We start from the raw sequence: 21,407 nt of genomic DNA, 5'->3' as shown, positions 1-21,407 counted from the left end.
CATGCATTGTTCCTGTATTTCGTCGTCTGTGACGTCATTGAAATGTGCCAGCACACTTGCTTACCGTGTTTTACTGCACAGTGTACATGAATAAAATGTATAATAAAGAAATTAACAATAAGAATGTCTATATATGTGTATGTGTTGTGTATATGTTGTGTATGTGTGTATGTTTTAATGCCAAATATATTACAATTATGTATATTAAAGTATCGTTTGTGTCCCATAGGCCACATGGCCGGACATTGTTAAAAATATGAAGTTTTAACGAATCGGGTTGTACCAATAATGTGTGACACTATAATAATAAACTACATTTCTTCTTCTTCTTCTGTGCTGTTGTACTTCACTCTTACTTGACAAGAATCTATACCGAAACGATGCATCATATCAAATTTAGAATTTGTCATCCATGAAGTAACTTACTTTCGTCGACGTCCACATTTAAACACTGAACAGCAGGATCATGAATAATGGAATGTTAATGACCACCGTTTCTGATTTCGAAGCTATCCAATTGTTTTATTGCTATTAATTTTTAACTGAACACGTAGCTGAGTGTGTACAGGTGTTCTGAAGATGATACAAATGAACTTGCACACATCGCTCAACGTGACATTTCACTGTCTCCCATTCCGCCATGACAGGAAGAATGATGGTGTGTGTTTTGATGTTGTTTGCTGTACAAGAAGCAGCAGGGACGGGTAAGTTTACCAATATTCATAAGTTGTTTCTTTTGTTTGGGTATTACGTTGCTATTCAATGGGGTGGTCATTTTGGCTATAAACGGTTTGCTCTGTATTGGGGATCGACTATTTGGCATTTTTGGCCCTCCACGTCTATTGAGGGAAGCTTGTTGCGTTATTGTAATTTGTTTGCGACTGAATGTTTTTTTCAGTTACAGGTGAAAAATGAAATATTTCAATAAAGCTTATTTGAAGAAAGAAAGCCTGATGTTGCCACTCGGTGGCAAAATAATTTTTTAAGCAAAAGATTATGAATATTTCCATTATTTGTTTATTAATAAGTATTTAAAAAACAATATTACGAGTTAGTCCCCGTATTTTCTCGTTATTTCCAGCTTCTTGCACAACTTCGAAACATTGAGACATTTTTGTTAATTCAATTATGTTCTCGTAGTTTTGAATTTTTGAGTTTATAAAATAAACTTAAACTGATGAGAAAAACTCAGAATTTCGTGAAAATAGATAAACTAACGAGAACAAAACAGAATAAACTTAGAAACTAATGATAAAACAACTGGAATTACCGGAATGCAATCGAGACATAAATCGAATATTTGAAAAAATAGACAAATATTTGAAATAACGGGAAAGTTAAACTTTATAAACTTAATTCATGCTACCAGCATTATGAGACACGATTCAACTTTCTTAATGAACATTTCCTGTTGCAATTTATTTGTGTCGATAAATTCCCAGTACTTCGAATTCCCAAACTCCGATCAGAGCCATGTAATACAGAGTGGTAAGCATAAGATACAATGAGGGATCAAGGACATATGTAGGTGTTGACGATGTCAGTGGGGTCAGTGTGGTTCGTGATGTCGTGATGGGGGTGTGTGGTAACCTAGTGGTTAAAGCGTTCGCTCGTCACGCCGATTCCACACATGGCGTAGTATGTGAAGCTCATATCTGGTGAAGCCCATTCTCCCAGTGATATTGCTAGAATATTGCTAAAGGCGGCGTAAAACCATAATCACTCACTCGACCAGGAGAGGTTTCTTGGGATCGGTTCTAGCCCGCGTGGACGATAAAAATTCAGGATGAAGATGCAAATGCTTGGCCGTAGTTATCTTTACGGCTATGATCGAGGAGGGTCCTCAGACATGCTCCTTCGGGGATGTTTTAAAATTAGATGCTCTCAGATGCAATTTCCTGCATTCTGAGGGTAAAATGACTCCATTTATGTAATGTACAATTTTGCATAAAATATACTGGCCAGCAAAAGAAACGCAATTCAAGAAATCAAAACAATATATTCCATTGATCAAATCCAAGTTCATGCTGAAAAAGTATAATTTTCATGAATTCTGAGTTGCGTTTTTATTGCTGTCAGTATATTAATATTTCCTGCTACGTTTGACAAAAAGTACAAAAAAGTTTCTTTGTTTAAAATTGTAGCTTCTGAACATAACATTCTGAACTAAACTTTATAGATATGTTTAGACATATCTGTATATATGCAAAACAACTGTTTTGATCAGTTTAAGTATTTATATACAATAGTTGTATTATGATAAAACACGTCACAATTTAATTCTGGACTCACAAAAGTCCAGAAACTCTCCGCACTGTGGGCACTGACAAGGGATTTGACCAAATTAAACATGCAGTTGTTATGAATCTATGCCTAGGATGAAAAAATGAAAAAAATTTTTTTCGAAAACTTTTTAATTTCGCCCATCGCTCGCCCATGGGCCGAGAGTTTAAATTTGACATGGGCGAGAACGTTTAATTTCGATCAGAATTAATGTTTTGGAGGTTGTAAATGAATGAGTGTATGTTTATAAGCATCATGACACAAATTTCAACTCATTTTGACTTAAATCGACTAACTTAGAACGATATTAAAAAATCTAGCCCATGGGCGAAAAATATGTTGGCCCATGGGCGAGAATGTTTAATTTCGCTCAAAATTCATGTTTTGGATTTTGTAAATGAATGAGTGTATGTTTATAAGCATCATGTCACAAATTTCAACTCATTTTGACTTAAATCGACTAACTTAGAACGATATTAAAAAATCTAGCCCATGGGCGAAAAATATGTTGGCCCATGGGCGAGAATGTTTAATTTCGCTCAAAATTCATGTTTTGGATTTTGTAAATGAATGAGTGTATGTTCATAAGCATCATGACACAAATTTCAACTCATTTTGACTTAAATCGACTAACTCGCCCATGGGCGAAAAATATGTTGGCATATGGGCGAGAATATTGACTTTTACTCAAAATATATGTTTTTCCATGTTTTGGATTTTGTAAATGAATGAGTGTATGTTTATAAGCATCATGTCACAAATTTCAACTCATTTTGACTTAATCCGACTAACTTGGGGCGATATTACAAAATCTCGCCCATGGCCGAAAAACATTTGGCCCATGGGCGAGAATATTGACTTTTACTCAAAATACATGTTTTTCCATGTCTTAGATTTTGTAAATGGATGAGTGTATACTTATGGGTATCATGAAACAAATTTCAACTCATTTTGACTTAATTCGACTAACATAGGGCGATATTACAAAATCTCGCCCATGGGCGAAAAACATTTTGGCCCATGGGCGAGCATATTGACTTTTACTCAAAATACATGTTTTTCCATGTTTTGGATTTTGTAAATGGATGAGTGTATACTTATGATTATCATGAAACAAATTTCAACTCATTTTGACTTAATTCGACTAACATAGGGCGATATTAAAAAATCTCGCCCATGGGCGAGAATGTATAATTTAGATCAGAATTCATGTTTTGGAGGTTGTAAATGAATGGGTGTATGTTTATAAGCATCATGACACAAATTTCAATTCAGTTTGACTTAATTCGGCTTATTTAGAGCGATATTAAAAAATCTGCATTATTTACGGTAATATGGATTAGCTAATAGCGCATTGCCGGGAAACCCACATTCACACGATCACTCAACCATACCCATTGCCGGTTGAGCCAAACCTTTTTCAACTCTTGTTTTCTTAAAAGTGGCTTTCCCAGGCTATAACTATCAGCACATCCCAATACGACCATCTGTCATTTATTACCTGTCATGAGCTATCAGTTGTATTGAAGGCTCTCGCCTATTGTTTAATTACTTAATTGTTTCACGGATAGGTATGTAGTCACTCCAAATTCACCATATGTGCGTGACTGTCCTCTCCGACGTCCGCGCCCACCTCTCAACCTAGCAATCTCGATCCACTTTCTGCTCACTATCAAGCCATCTATAACTTCACCTATCTCTAACCACCTGTCTTCTCAGAGGTCCGCGCGCCTCTCTTTTCCTTCATTATTTCACACCAACTCTACCTCATACCATCACTGTCTCCTCCGAGGTCCGCGCGCCTCCAGCCACCACCGACTCCCGCCGCCTCTCAGACATCAACCCTAACAAACTCCACGGTCATTTCTCATCTCTTCTCATCTAATTACATCAAACTACATTATTTTTTATTTTCCCTTCCTAATCACGGCTTTTTATTTATTATCATGTTTGTAGCCGTTTTCATTCAAAATTCACTTAGGTTAACACCCCATCATTTACATTTATGGGGTATGGTGGTTTATCCCTTATTATGAACATATTAATTATTACTTTAGCTCCCACCTACCCTGTCGGTGTTATTGGCTACAGCCAGAAGCCGACGTTAAACTCATAATCATCATCATATGTAGTCACTAGGCACTTAAAACATTAGAAGTAATGCCATGGAACAAGTTATCTAACTACAGTATGACGTGATATTGTATAGTAGATCATTTGAGAATAGCACTGAAAAGCATCGTTTTTTACCACCAAGGGCATAACACTGGTGACCCAGTTCAGGATTGAGTGATGACTGAAAATGTCGAAAAATGCCGCTTCGCAACAATCTGCGAATGATCCAGAGTTCTATCATTTTTATGTGATATGGCTTCACAGAACAACACAAAGGTACTACCTTGTGTTGGAAACTGTATCTGACATACTGCTTCAATGATACATTGATTCATGAAACAGAACAGAAATCACAGCAAGATAAGCCCCAGTACAGTATCTTATTTATTAATTTGTTAACGTACAACATGCGAAATAACTCAGTGCAAATGGAAATGTGGCTCGTCAGTGGTATGCGTGCACGAACATATAATATCAAAACATACACGTCGGAACAGTCAAAATTAAGAAATTGTTAAATATGAAATATTACTTTTAATTTGTAATTGTTGTAACATAAACAGTATTGTGAGAGCTTTAACTGTATTGAAATATGTCTTGTCAATCCTATTGACATTTGCCAATAACCACTTCCAAATAAAATAAATAGTCCATGCTGCTTCAGAACAAATAAAGGTCAATTAGGGAGCCCCAACTGGGTAATTAAGGAAAGAAGTCAATACACTGTCACTTCCTGCCTCGGTAGTCACACGTCAACACTCAGGAGCTAAGGGCCTTGTCAAACCTCCTCACAAAGGAAAAAAAAAAGCATCAAAACTGTGTTTTTATTCTACGTGACACTCGGTATGTCGTCATAGTATTCATTGTTGAATAAATTCTATCGTGGGCAACCCCACTCTTGCGAGGTGTACCAACCCAGTTTCTCACGTTTCGTTTTAATATTTTGTGATCAATTATTTTGTAATTCCCATCTGCCCGTCACGGCTATTCTTCGCCCGAGGTTTTAGGGAGTGAGTCTATTATAATAATTGTATTTTTATTTTGTTGTTTAACAAGCTGGACACGGAGTGCTGTTATCATGAATTTTATCATATATTAGTGGGATGCATTGATAGTAATGAAAACTTATAAGAAGATAGTGTACCTCAACATACAAACCTATCCCGATAGCTCTCATCGTCACTCTCATGTCAATCCATTGTGACAGCTGCAGTCCTCCTGTACATCCTGTATATAAAAGCAAGTTGGGGTTTTTTATTTAGGATTTATTAATGCTAAACACACATTTAACCGAGATGAAGAAGGGGGTCTCCAATTCCATGTATGCTTTTGCTCTCATAAGTTAGACATCCCATTTGTCAGACACGCCAATTATCAGATAACTTTGGATCAATCAGGCGTGACTGTGATTACAAAGCTAGTTTTACCTACTGACGGAATAGACCTATCCCATAGACTAACGAGATGTTTTCATATTAGTGGTTAGTGGTATATTTTAACACTAATTATGAGTTTGTTACTTTTTGTGCAGAAATACTTTGATCAAAATACTAATGTTTATTGACTTCGGCTTCTCACAGTTTGTTTTCATAATGTTCACTTTGATCAAAACAGGATTATAGATTTCCCATGTAACTAATTGAGTTGCTCCCAGAGGTACAGAGGTGGATACGACGGGCTGTTGGGCTTCCTCTGCTCCCCCTATGAATAACTGACAAGAAACTTGAAACCAAGATTGAGTAAACAGTTAAAACAAAAACTCAATGAAGCTGCAAGTTTGCACCTAAACAATTAAAAAAATCAAAACAACACAAATATTTAATAAGAATAAATAACCATCACTAAACTATCGATAGTCACACATACTATCGATGCATCGATCGATAGTTTTTCATTTCTACCATCGATTAATTGCTTTCCGAATAATTGCAATTCATCGATTGTTTGATGCATCATTACAGCCCTATTAATTATATCGCTTAATATATTCTTAAGCACATAACTTTGGATGAATCCATTACCCAATAAAGTTAACAGTGCAGTGTACCTGAGTGCAACCAACCATAACTTTTGTTGATTTGACGTGTCCGGGACGTCTAACTGATCGGAGGACACCAGAGAGTAAGTTGTGGATTTCCATTATGATTTGCACACATTATGTTTTGCACACAGTGTACATCACTATCTATGTAATTGTATTATTGTTATGGAGCGGCTTTGACATGCATGTTTATGTTTGTTTGTCAATCCCGTCATGATTACTTGAAGAAAACATATTTAAACTATACATTAAAATATCCATAGTATTAATATGTAGTCTTTACAGTAGGCAATGAGGAATACACAATATATTCAAGATTGAGTTTGCTTTTACCTTTTTAAAAATTGTCAATATTTTTGCTACAACCGAAAAGATTTACCTTGACTTCGTTATGTACAGGTCCGTGGTTGTGGTCTCTTGGTATATCAGAAACTATGTCGTTAAGACAGTTGAGAGTGTTGATCATTATGCAGTCTTTCTGCATGCATTTTCACGAGATCCATTCTCCCCTTTTCCTCTTTTTCACTATGAACATATAACCATTTACACAAAGGTATCTTCCACCACGAAATGTAGGGAAAACTTTGAAGTCTAATTGTGCATTTGCCATAACTTACAAATTCACTCACATTCTGGTACACGTGTCTTATTTCGTTTCCTGGGTGAACTGAGTTAACACACATTTTACATTTGGTAGAAAGCTAGTGTCCTATTCCCTTAAAACAACACCGTCGTCACAACATCAGGTTTCAGGTCACTGAACCATGCTAATCTCTTGAAACAACAGGTGATACACTTTTTAGTGTCGTCCCACGAGGCCTAAAGTTATTCAATTATGTAGGTACCGTTCATTAGGCTATGTGGGGCTTCATGCCTCACTGGTTTTATGGGATTACGGTTCACCTTACCACTGCGCTGAGCTCGTGAACAGAGTTCACCTGAACTGACACTAACACGAGTGAGTGATTAAATTAATGATTGGTGTTATGTTTAAACTGAACACATCACTTATCTCGTTGACATATCAATCTGATAAGGAACTACACAGAAATAACATTGATGCAGTTGCAGGGTGGTGGTTGTGTGAGACCTAAGACAAACAAATATCGCCAGCTTGAAGAACGGCTAGGATAGACTGCTGCAAGATGGTGTCGAGACTCCACTTGCTTACTGTGTGTCTCACCTTGTGGGACTATGAATAATGATGTATGCTTGTGATATTGTGTATAATGTGATATTTTGTAATAATGTATGTTTGTATCATGATGGTAGTGCTAATATTGCCTAATGGTTGTATTTCATAATACTGTTGATGAGATTGATGATGATGATGATGATATGTATATTGAAATAAATGAATGAATGAATGAAGTCACAGCGTCAATTTTATGGGCAGCCAAAATACCCTGGACCATATTACACACGGAACAACCTGCCCTGCACACTCATTCATGTGGGTCCTCTTATCCCAGGTAACCCCTGCTGCCTGTTGGGGGTACACCGCCGAAACGCCGCTTACATTATAATAAAGAAGTTGTATATCCATATAACTTTCTCTGTTGTTCAAAGTATCATGGTCTCAACAGATATTGCATTGTCATACGAATTCATGAGAGATTTTCAAGTTATTGTGTTGTCATCCACATGTTGATTTAGCTGGTTTCTTCCTCATTTCCAATTTCATCATTCTGAGTTTCACCTCAGTGTAGCTCGCAAAGACGAGGTCACGGAGCGGAACGATGACGTTTAGTGTATCTCCGCGTTCAGTTACGTAATTTCCGCAAAGCGCCTGCGACAATTTGCTCCGAAAAAATCGTTGTGTCCCATCCGTTGGTCTTGTGTATTGGAGTTAAACAGCCACGACTTTCATGTGTATTTTGCTTTCCAAATATATACAATCCATTGATCACCCTGGGCTAGGTGTGAGATGTACAGGTGCTCGTGAGGGTGTTTTTTTAAAAAAGACTGACTGCGCTTATCGCGCAGCCAAATATCGTACATTCTCAGGAAATCTCGAATTGATTGTATTATAAGGTGTCGAAATGGTGTTAAATTCTCTTTTGTGCATTAACTTATTTGTCATGCAAAATTGGCGTGTTTATATGTGTGATTGAACAACCCTGTTTACTGAGATAGGAATAGGAACTTTGACCTTTCTCAAGACGTGCACATTTATGTGTATATACTCTTGAAAAACTTGTTTGGCAAGATGTGCCTTTCAATTTTGCTATTGTGTGCATGTTAATATTGTATTTCAGTTTTGAACATATGGTTTAAACATATTTATATTCTCAGTGAATCTGGTTTGGTAAACAAGCAAAACATTGCTTTTATTAATACCTCACCGGTACATATATAATATAACAGAATACACAAGAACTGGATACACAAAAACGTCAAAATAATTCCTATCATAAGTAGTAGCAAACTGTCATTGACGCCTTCGGCTAGGTGGATAAAACGGGACGCAAAAATCCCCGTATACACCGCATCACAATAGTGAACAGAATTTATCTTGATGAATGTTTAAAGACAGACAGACAGATAGACATAGTTTATTAAAGTGTCCCATGTATGTAAACAAGATATAAAATACATATAAAATAAACGCATAATGATTTACATACATCCAGCCTTAACAGGCTTATGAGACACTGTTATCTAGAGGGTCAAAATATACATCATAGAAAGATTTTTATAAAACCATATAAATACATAACCTTAGGCAAAAATATCTTAAATCTCTCTTCATGTAAATATAGCATGAAATTCAGTCATATATTTCACTAACATGGTACAGACTTGTCGATTTGAACCACTGCTTCACGGTTCACTGACTGCCGTGAATGCATATTTTCAGGTTTATGGACACGAAGTCGACCTTTTGAATTTTCGCTATGGACACGAAGGCGACCTGCGGCTAACTTTGATGTCGAAGGTGTTGTTAGAGTCACGCTAATCCGCCAGTGGGTGTTGTTTTAAGATTGTCGATAACTTGGGCGTACAAAAGGCGTGAACATAGTTCACCCACGTAGTTCACACAAAATGTCATCAATGTCATAAATGTTATCATATGAGAGTGATTTTTACAATGATGAACACATTTCATTCAATTTGGATTTATATAAGAAAAGAACTTAAGGTAGTTTACATTCAGTTTCGAAATGGCAAATGCACAGTTGAATCAGCGATTTCTTCCTACATCTCGTGGTGGCAGATACCTGTGTGTTGGTGGCTTTATGTATCGTGTGAATAAGAGGAAGAGAGATTGGATATCTTGGAAGTGCACAGAAAAGAACTGTAACTCCAAAGGTTGGGGAGCTGTGGCTGGACTCATTAGCAACCATGCCCGACGACCCACGATGCCGAGACATCAGTGACTACATCACCAGCTACTCGATCGAGGATGACCTCCACAGACCACAGTGGAACCACCATGATTCTGATTGCCCCCGCATACCATTTAGAAGGGTGGCACTCTCGTCTCAAGACATTGGTGGGGAAGGTGAACCCAAATATCTTTGAAATGATCAAGTTTCTTGCAAAGGAGCAGACTCACACTGAAGTCCGCCTGTTGCAGTTCGGCGGTGGACAAAAACGTCCCTTGAAGAAAAAGAACTACAGGGATTTGGAACGTCGCCTGGACGTCCTAAGACATGATCTTAGGAATGGCCTCATCAACACCAGAGATTTTGCAGATGCTGCATCTCACTTGCTTCATGTGGGATGATTTCGAATCAGAAATAAAATGGACGAAATATAATACTTTTCTCCTGTTGTCTGTGCTTTCAACCGCATAATCCAGATTATCACCTTGTGTAAACACTGGATTATCTCTGTCTTTTTTAATCCCCTGTTGATTGATATAATGTCAAATGGACAGGACGTCGACCTTTTTTCTTACCTGAACCGTGACATGTCACCCAAAGGTCGACCTCCTGTGCAGACACCTATTTTCAAGGGTACAGCTTCATTAAGCCTTATGCAACCAACCATAAAATGTGCTGTTTTAAGCGGTCTGTCTTTTGGGAGGTCTATCTTATGGGAAGATACCATTTTTTTCCATGGGGCGGGATATAAATGATTTATTCTGCCTGATGATTTGTACAACACCACCCAAGCAGTGCACAACCGTGCACCCGGCATATATTGTAATTTGTTCGGTTGTAGAAAAAAGTCATAGGAAAAAAAGTCATGGAAAAAAGTAAAAGATTTGGGTAGGAAAAAAAGTCATAAACTCAAAAAAGGTCAGTATTGATAATGTATTTATTTAACAAGTCATAACAATATTATCATCAACAGCACTACCACATTTGAACCTAACTTATAAAATTAATGTTATCATTCAAGCAAAATACATGACATCAGAAAATGCACTGTCATCATAACACTTTCATCTGCAACAGCACTACATCAGTCAGTTGTCCTTGCATATTTTATTTAACCGAATGTTCCAGCCAATGCCGTGAAGAGGTTGGATCACAGTCTTACGGCCAGCGTGTCTTATATTAGCTGCTAGAAGGAAGCCATTTGAGTAAAAGCATTAACTGATAATCCCATGAGTTCATTAATCGGTGTGATATCGTCAAGCTCAAAGCTAGTTAAACAAACAATCATGTGACTTGTGACTTTTAATCCCACAATCCCACAATAATAATCTGTTCATTTCTACTGTTTTGAAAAGATCCAATTGCTTACAGCGTCACACTAAAGGAATAATTAACTTGAAAGTGAAATAGTATAAACAAAGTAAATAACTGGAGAACATGATGTTTTATAATAGTTATTTTTTCTATGTCCTTTCTTCAATGACTTTTTTTTCTATGACTTTTTCCGTCCACCATTTGTTCAAGGTCACGTGAATCAATCAGAGATAGATATTATTTCATGAGGTAAGGTAAATATGCATTGGACGTGCTTATGAACCTTGAACTTGCAGTTACATTTAATTATTTGTGTACAGATATTGGTCTAGAATAATTTATCAATTCGTTTAGTCTTGAACATTGATGTACGGACTCCATTATGTTCCTGTTGACCTTGTTGGTAGCTAGAGGTGTTCTTAATTTTCACAGTTTGGAGTGAGTGAGCGAGTGAGTTTAGTTTTAGGCTGCACTCAGCAATATTCCAGCTATATGGCGGCTGTCTGTAAATAATCGAGTCTGGACCAGACGATCCAGTGATCAACAAATTGAGCATCGATTTGAGCAGTTGGATGAGTGAGTTTAGTTTTATGCCAAACTCAGCAATATTCCAACTATATGGCAGCGGTCTGTAAATAATCGAGCCTGGACCAGACAATCCAGTGATCAACAGCATGAGCATCGATCAGCGCAATTGGGAACCGATGACATGTGTCAACCAAGCCAGCGAGCCTGACCACCCGATCCCGTTAGTCGCCTCTTACGACGGTTAGGTCTACTAATGCCTACAGTGAATAATGCCTACAGGGAATAATAGCTACAACGTTTGCAGTGACAGCGATACGCTTACCTGCACACAAGTAGATTGTTCCACTTAGTGTGCACTATTGCCTACAAAGGGATTAGGGGAGGCCAGCAAGGAGAGTAAAGAGTAAGATCAAGAGTATTAAATCGTTAGCTAGCTTATGTTTTGATAATTCCATACGCATTTAGTTCTCACACGAGAAGGAAATTGAAGAGTAAAGTAATTAATAGGAAATGTATTGCTTTAAAATTGAAGAATAGAGTAATTAATTGAGAGATTATTAAAGGGAGAAGGAAATGTATTGCTTTAAAATGCTTGTGATACAAATCTTCATTGCAAATCATGGCAAATCCCAAGAAAGTCGAATACTTCACATCACAGAAAGGAGGACAGCAGGTACTCTTGGAGGGATACCGCTACAGACTCAACAACAGGCGACAGACGTGTGTACACTGGAAGTGTGTTCAATGTGGCTGCTTTGGCAAGTGTACGACAGTCGGACAGTTTGTTCGGAATCGGACCCCACACAACCACCCACAAGAAGACCAGGTAGCCCTGAAGATTGCCAGTTCCCTGAGGCAGCGGGTACAGACTGAGACGACGCCAGTTCAGGTGATCTACGATGAGGAGATTTCCCGACTTGACCGAGGTGAAGCAGCAACAGTCAAGTCGTTCCATTCTATGAAGAGTGGACTCTACAAGCAGAGACGGAAGATGATGCCGCCACTTCCCCAGACGCTCAGCGAGGTGAATCTACCCGACTTCTTCAAGGAGACTACAGATGGACTGCCCTTCCTCTGCATTGATGACGGTGATGATGACAAGATTCTCTGCTTCGCCACAAGTGACCGCCTGACCCTCCTGCAAGAAGTGGACACCCTCTACATGGACGGCACCTTCTACTCCTGTCCTCCTCTCTGGGATCAGCTGTACGTCATCCATGGCCTAGTCGGAGGGAAGATGACCCAGTTGGTCTTCTGTCTACTGCCGAATCGTCAACGCCGCACCTATGAACGCCTGCTACGTCTCCTGAACGACAAGATCCAGCAGACAACGGGATCGCCCCCTTCAGCCTGATGTCATCCAGACGGATTTCGAAATCGCTGCCATCAACGCTGGCTGTTGAGACCGTCTTCCCCAACTGCGACGTCCGTGGATGCTATTTCCACTACAGCCAGGCTCTCTGGAGGAAAGTACAGAACCTCGGCTTCAGCGAAGCCTACCAGCAGGATCCTGAGGTCCACAGATGGGTCCGACGAGCAGCAGCACTCCCCCTCCTCCCAGTGGCCATGGTACAAAATGCCTGGATAGAGGTCATGGACGACGCCCCTGCCATTGGACAGAAGGATGAGTTCCAGGACTACATCACCAGCACCTGGGTAGACGACCATGCACGGTTCCGAGCCGGACTATGGAATCACCACGATACCAGCGGCCCAAGGACGAACAATCATCTCGAGGGTTGGCATTCGCATCTCAACAAGACCGTCCAGAGAGCCCACCCGAACATTTTCGCTCTTGTGAAGGTTCTGCAGAAGCTGGAGAAAGCGGAGAGAAATAAGCTGGTGCAGATGGCTCATGGCGCCCGTCCCCCCACCCCACAAGAGGACGTACACAGAAATTGACCAGAGACTCACTCGTCTGAAGGCCCAGCTGACATCTGGTATCAAGACACCCCTGGAATTCCTGACTGCTGCTGGATATTTGATCAAGCTAGCTTGAAAACCAAATGACTATGTTGATGAATGTGTGAAACTGTGTGTATACATGTAAATTACTTTTGGTTACCACAATGACTTTATTAATGAATGTGGTAGTTGACTGTGTGAAAGATGTATATATGTATATATAATCATGAATCAAATTAAGTTTTAATTACATTTTAATCCAAATAAATGATTATGTTTATTTATGTAAATTTATTCATCTTAAAACAAACTACTATGTGAAAGATATGAATAAAGTTTAAGAAAATTAAGAAAAATATGACAACAATGTGAAAGATATGTATATGAATGTACATATGTATATGAATGACCAAATAAAATGTCTCTCAACATAGAAAGTTACTGTTTTCTATATAATGTAGGCATTAGTGCACTTTGAAATAGGACCATGCCACTTTATTGAAAGGTTGAAGGCAGGTGCAATCAGCAGCACTGGTGCGTAAAGTTGTTTATTTAACACTGTAGGCATTATTCACTGTAGGCATTAGTAGACTCCACCCTTACGACAAGCATGGGTTACTGAAGATCAATTCTAACCCGGATCTTCACGGGTTCGGCGCAACCGGGAACCGATGACATGTGTCAACCAAGCCAGCGAGCCTGACCACCCGATCCCGTTGGTCACCTCTTACGATAAGCATGGGTTATTGAACGCCAATTCTAACCCGGACCTTCACGGGTTTCACAGTTTTGTCTTCTTGAGAGGGTACGTAAGTCTCAAAACATTTGAAGTAAATTTAGATATACCAGGTTTATAATAGTAGGATACTTGTGTTTTTAAGTGATGGCTAAATTTGTGCACAACCGCCAACGTATGAAGGGACCATGTAAGTCCTTCTAGGGTGGATGGGGTGAAGGGGTGGTATGGGAGCATTGAGGGGGGCAAGGCAGGCTGAGCGAGTGTAGTAATTGAGGGGCTATGGGCGGCCTTGACCGTGGAGTTTGTTAGGGTTGATGTCTGAGAGGCGGCGGGAGTCGGTGGTGGCTGGAGGCGCGCGGACCTCGGAGGAGACAGTAGTTGTTGGGAGGTAGAGTTGGTGTAAAATAATGAAGGAAAAGAGAGGCGCGCGGACCTCTGAGAAGACAGGTGGTTAGAGATAGGTGAAGTTATAGATGGCTTGATAGTGAACAGAAAGTGGATCGAGATTGCTAGGTTGAGAGGTGGGCGCGGACGTCGGAGAGGACAGTCACGCACATATGGTGAATTTGGAGTGACTACATACCTATCCGTGAAACAATTAAGTAATTAAACAATAGGCGAGAGCTTTCAATGCAACTGATAGCTCATGCGGGGAATTAATGACGGTGTCGTCTCAGGACGCCGACCTTTCGATTTTCCACTAGTCTCAGGACGCCGACCTGCGGTTTCCTTTGATGGGCAGTTTCTGATTAGGGCTAACAAGGGTTACGGATAATCTACTCTAGATGTTTTGATAAAATGAACTAGGTGAACATACATCGCAGTGGATCGCAATTGAACCACCACAACTCAGATGGGCCAAGAACCAACAACCGACTGGATGACATCCGTCACCAGCTCAGGCAAGGAACACTGTCCGTGAGACAGTTTGCCGATTCAGCATTCCAGCTGTTGCATTTGGTAAAAATGTGTGCTATATGTATCATGAATGCACATCGGATATGCGATGTATTTATTCAAAATGTCACGTATTTACTTAAGTGAATCATTGTAAAAAAACCCGTAAAAATCTGTAGACTGAGTTTGTTGATGAGTGCTTCAAGTATGGAAATAAACTGGTAAAATATAAACTGTTGTCGTCTTCTCTTTAGGTGTGCTCTCATCCGCATAATTCGGATTATATCCTGTTCTAACAACTCGTTGATCCTTCATTGTCCTCGTAATCCTTTATTACTTGGCAAAATGAAACTAGTCTCAGGACGCCGATACTTTTTTCCACTCAACCCTGAAGTTTAGTCGAAAGGTCGGCGTTATGAGCCTGAACCTTAATGACAGATGGTCGGATTGGGATGTGCTGATAGTTATAGCCCGGGAAAGCCACTTTTAAGAGAACAAGAGTTGAAAATGGATTAAGTCAAATTAAGTCAAAATGAATTGAAATTTGTGACATGATGCTTATAAATATACATTCATTCATTTATAACATCCAAAACATGAATTCTGATCGAAATTAAACATTCTCGCCCATGGGCCAACATATTTTTCGCCCATGGGCGAGATTTTTTAATATCGCCCTAAATTAGTCGATTTAAGTCAAAATGAGTTGAAATTTGTGACATGATGCTTATAAACATACACTCATTCATTTACAACCTTCAAAACATGGGAAAACATGTATTTTGAGTAAAAGTCAATATTCTCGCCCATGGGCCAACATATTTTTCGCCCATGGGCGAGATTTTTTAATATCGCACTAAGTTAGTCGAATTAAGTCAAAATGAGTTGAAATTTGTGACATGATGCTTATAAACATACACTCATTCATTTACAAAATCCAAAACATGGAAAAACATGTATTTTGAGTAAAAGTCAATATTCTCGCCCATATGCCAAAATGTTTTTCGCCCATGGGCGAGATTTTTTAATATCGCCCTAAATTAGTCGATTTAAGTCAAAATGAGTTGAAATTTGTGTCATGATGCTTATAAACATACACTCATTCATTTACAACCTCCAAAACATTAATTCTGATCGAAATTAAACGTTCTCGCCCATGGGCCACTGTTCGCCCATGGGCAAGTTTTCGAGATTTTTTTTTTTCATTTTTTCATCCTCGGCATATATTCATAACAACTGCATGTTTAATTTGGTCAAATCCCTTGTCAGAAAGTGCCCACAGTGCGGAGAGTTTCTAGACTTTTGTGAGTCCAGAATTAAATTGTGACGTGTTATAATATAATAGTAATTAATTAAAACATTAAAACTGATTTGGATTAGTCCATTGTATATAGTAGGTAGTTCCATGTTCAACCTTGCATGAAGCATGGCCGCAAGAGAGTAAATTTGTTTGGACAAGAGTGTAGCCTCATTGGTGCTTCCAATAAAAAAAAATCAATGTGAAATATCTTTGGAGTAAAGGTCACTTGTTCTTCCAATATTTCGTATTTTTTAGTTCTTTCCGCAGTCAAGTTCGACTTTTTAACCTAACCACCACTTTAATCCCGTATTACAACATGCGGTGCATTTCAAAGAAAATCACAAAGGTCGTCTTCCCAGGAAGGCACCGAAGGGGATGTAGGCAAAATGGGAAAATACCATGTCATTGCCCTGGATTCCTTATTATATTTATTAATGGATGTTGTAATCATATGTAATTAGGTTTATCATTCTGGTACCGATCATCTGTCAGATGGGCTGCCCGCAATCTTTGCGTCGAAAACTGAGGTGTAGATTTTAGGGCTGCGTTGAGGGTATATGGCACTCAAAACAGTGTTATATCAATACTTTGATGTACAAAAACTAATCCCCCACGGCCCTGAAATGGAAGTTTTGCACGATGTAATACCAAACATTACCATGATACAGATCTGAACCATGCTCTGCGGAAGCCAACAACTTCCAGTACTGTCCAATATCAAGGTCCAAGTGTCGCTGTTGATGGCAAGAATGGCACGCACTGGGATTCTCATAGTTGTTTCTCTGTAAACTTCTCCGATCGAGATCACTGGTGGCAAGTGGACCTTCAGTACCAGGTCTTAGTGAAGATGATCACTGTGTCATCGAGGTCGGACTGCTGTCGTAAGTAATGATATTTTTTTTTATGTTAGAATTGATTTTCGGTGACCCATGCTGTTCGTAAGAGGTGTCTTACGGGATCAGGTGGTCAGGCTCGCTGACTTGGTTCACGCATGTCATCATATCCCAATTGTGTACATCGATACCCATGTTGTTCATCACTGGATTGTCTTATCCAGTCTCGATTATTTACAGACCGCCGCCATATAGCTGGAATAGTGGGTTGTTAAACAACCCCCAAACCAAACTATAATACTCGTCATTAGGAATACACATCATTAGAGTTTTTGTTACTTGTATGAGGTTTCCAATAGTACTGATGTATTTTGGAGTTCGATTAATTTCCTTGCTTCTGAAACACTTGGTATTGTACATTGTATTTCAAATCTGTGGGCTTTTGGCAGTGTATGAAATACGGCCCGTCTGACGGGCTAGATTTCTGCTGGACGGTTTAAATTAACACTAAAGTTAACAGCTAGCCAGCCCGATGGACGGGTGAAAAAAATATTCAGATAACGTGTACACTTGCACTGTCCATTTAGTATTAAGAAGGACTGGTTAAATCTCTTCTAGGCTGGTAAGTTTTTGAAGTTATAAGCCTAGATGTCTGATTGGGTTTTTGGCTTATTTCATACACTGATTTTGGGGCTGTTTGTTTGTTTAACACCCATTAACATTGCGTCTATATGGCGGCGGTTTGTAAACAGTCGAGTCTGGATCAGACAATCCAGTGATCAACAGCCTGAGCATCAATCTACGTTTTGGGAATCGGCGAGCCTGACCACTCGTCAAATCTGCAGGCCTAAATGAAAGCCGATTTTAAGGTTATTTGTACACATGATTTTAGTATCAAATGGATACATTATATATACTGATGTACAAAAGAGAGTACAAACCTTGTGTTTTGAGACTATTAAAAACACGTAAATAGTTTGCTAGCAATGTTCTAATTGGGTACCATATCTATGGTGTTATTGCAACACGTACACAATGTTTGTGCCCTGTCAGTCACAATCAGAACACTTTTCTAAATATTACGCCGTTTTTAAGAAACCATTTTACCAACGCATCAAGTGTGTACTTTCTTTTGTACGTCAGTTTTATATGGATGATTTATTTTCAGCTGAGAGGTTGCACGATTTTTCCGTGGACGTGTACGATATAGATCCCTCCGTCAATCCACATGCTATTGCAAAACAATGCTACTTCTACTCGGGCAATGTGACGTCTCCTGGGGTCACAGTCACAGTGACCTGCACGAGGCCCGTTAATGGGCGGTATCTTCGTCTCACAGGGAAGAACAGAAGAGATAATGGTGATGTGCTACAGTTCTGTGAAATACAAGTCTTTGGGGATAAGCAAACACACTTCAGTTCATGTAAGTCAGTACGCTTTAACATATATATAAGTCTACTCTCCCCTAAAAGAAACGCATAGGTGTGTTTTGAAATCAGTCTTTTAACTGTAACATAAGATAAGATAAGATAAGATTTATTATCCTCGGAGGAAGTTTGGTTTACATTCATAAGAGCTCCGGAGCATTTAAAGGATAGAAAATATTACACTGGCAATATCCAAACACAATAGTAATATTAAGATTGACAACAGCAATGTTCATTATTAACACAAATATTAAACATTTAAGTGAGATAGCACATGCAATTCTGGATCAGTTACAGCCAGATTTCACAGTGTGAAAGATCAATGTCTGTTACCATGCAAAGCTTATGAAGTCGCCTGTTTTATAGATTCCAGAATCAAACGTTATTGCACCACTGGGCCCTTTTCTTTTGGGGGAGAGTATATGTTTGGTCCTGATTGAGTGATTGAATATAGTTTTACGCAACTTTTAGCAGTATTCTAGAAATATCACGGCGGGGGGACACCAGAAATGGGCTTCACACATTGTAACAAAGAAACAAACAGACAAAGAAACAAACACATATTGTGGACAGTGTTAGCTACAACTGATCACCTACATATTTTACAGTATGTGTAAGAATGATAACGTTGTATTTACAGGCTCGACGCTCAAACCTCAGCGTGGTAAACGGTTCAGCAGTGCTTTCGTTCAGGATCTACAGTCGGATATCGACGACCCCGCAGCTTGTGCCTCGGTCTGTGAAAGGGACATCCGCTGCACCGGTTTCAACTTTAGGTTGACGAAACGTACATGCCAGATGGTGCATGACACAGAGATTGGGGCAGCGGTTGCTGATGCTTCCTGGAACTGTTATCAGTACGAACCATGTTGGGTGCCTTGTCCTGCAGTTTAGCCACTGCCCAGTACATAAGTGCTTCATTATCATGTTGGGGGCGATGGGGGTAGCCTAGTGGCTAAAGCGTTCGCTCGTCACGCCGAAGACCCGGGTTCGATTCCCCACATGGGTACAATGTGTGAAGCCCATTTCTGGTGTCTCCCACCGTGATATTGCTTGAATGTTGCTTAAGGATGGGTAAAAGTAAACTCACTCACAATCATGCTGGTGCATTGTCGCTGCTGTACAGCCTTAACGCATACACAGATTGGAGAGCACCGTACTGATGACGATCAACTGTATTCATACTAGTAGTTCAAGCAACCGTGAAGCTCCGGGTTAAATTGGTCTTCAGCAACCTGTGCTTGTTGTAAGAGGTGACTAACGGGATCGGTGGTCAGGCTCGCTGACTTGGTTGACAGGTCATCGGACGCACCGCCACCATATAGCTGGAATATTGCTGAGTGAGGCGTTAAACAACGAACAAACAAACCACATTTCAAGTTGGTGCCTTGCCATTTAGCACAACTAAATTATAGATTTTGAGACGGCTGCAATACTTTTTTGCATTTAAAGGCAGACACTTCCGCTCAAGGAATTCAGCCATGATCTTTGCGCTCGAACGGTACTTGGGCACCTTGTCCTTTCAGAAAGTGAGGTGAGGAGAAATGGGGTTTAACGTCGCACTTAAGAATATTTCGCTCATATGACGACGTGCGTGCGTGTGTATGTGCGGCTGCTTGCACTAGCCCAGACTTAAGCTGATTTTATAGTGCTAGGTCACTGAGATACCATTCCGCAGTTAAGCATGAATACCACACTCAGACACATATTGACCCCGAGCCGACCAGTCTTTGTTGTACCCATTAATGCCGAGCGCTAGGCAGGGACCAACACGTACCATATTTTAACGTCTTTTGGTATGGCGCGGTCGGGGATCGAACCCTCGACCTTCCGCTATTCAGGCGGACGCTCTAACCACTACACCACTGAGGCGGTTCCTTTAAGAACGTTATAGCGGAGGTGTTTCACAGATGTTTTTTCGCTTTGCTCTACATTTAGTTATTTGCTGCGCACTCTAGAACATCTTCAAGAAGGATGAAAACAGCGGATGTTCGCCATTTGGAAATTTTGTTTAGATTATTGTATGAGTTTAGTTTTACGCCGCTTTTAGCAATATCCCAGCAATATAACGGTGGTTAAATTAATGCCGCCCACAAACGGAAGAAGATTTTGAACTTGTTTAATTATTTTATCGGCGCGTGCAAACAATAGGATTTGTTCAATTAACATTTTTGTTCTGGAGAGTAGGGGGTCATCAATTTTATGGTCACATGTATGAGAGGGGATGTCATTGATTTTGCCCATGTCATGACTTTGTACATTAATTTTAGAAGGGTGTGTGTGTGTGTGTGGGGGATTTTGGGGATTGGCATTCACATTGTACGGTCTCTTACATTCAAAAGGTGTCAAACAGAAGAGAAGTTCAAGGTAACAAGTATCAATGCCCCAGTAGAGCTTTCAATATTCATATTCATATGTGGAGGACGTGTCAAATTTGACGCATCAGTGACAGAAATGATGTCCGCTGCAATTACCTGTTTTGATTGGTACCATACGTTCCTGTTTGCAGTTGCACATTGACTTTGTATTGTGCGTGTATTTATGACAGGTTCCGTCAGGAGGGCGCTCTCCTTTCGCGAAGATCTGGTATTATTACTATTTGATTGTGAATAATAAACAGGCAACCATGACCGACATTAGCAGAGACTTTTCATGGTAGTGAACACGGGGCTCTCGCTTTTATTCATCTTTCTGGT

The 21,407-nt window shown here is 39.6% G+C and overlaps 1 protein-coding gene across 1 annotated transcript; it reads left to right on the top strand.

Annotated features, from left to right (window-relative positions):
- Nucleotides 1-603: 603 nt before the first annotated feature.
- On the top strand, nt 604-19,637 carry LOC124271449 (fucolectin-1-like). Its single transcript, XM_046706606.1, has 4 exons — nt 604-704; nt 17,120-17,332; nt 18,453-18,707; nt 19,352-19,637. The coding sequence occupies exons 1-4, from the start codon at nt 641-643 to the stop codon at nt 19,603-19,605; spliced, it is 786 nt and encodes a 261-aa protein (XP_046562562.1). The 5' UTR covers nt 604-640; the 3' UTR covers nt 19,606-19,637.
- The last annotated feature ends 1,770 nt before the right edge of the window (nt 19,638-21,407 follow it).

This window comes from Haliotis rubra, unplaced genomic scaffold (assembly GCF_003918875.1).
Source record: "Haliotis rubra isolate DU_JTF1 unplaced genomic scaffold, ASM391887v1 Scf160, whole genome shotgun sequence".
Taxonomy (NCBI): Eukaryota; Metazoa; Mollusca; class Gastropoda; order Lepetellida; family Haliotidae; genus Haliotis; species Haliotis rubra.
Note: the sequence above shows the minus strand (reverse complement) of the source record. Positions and strands in the feature narration are given on the sequence as shown.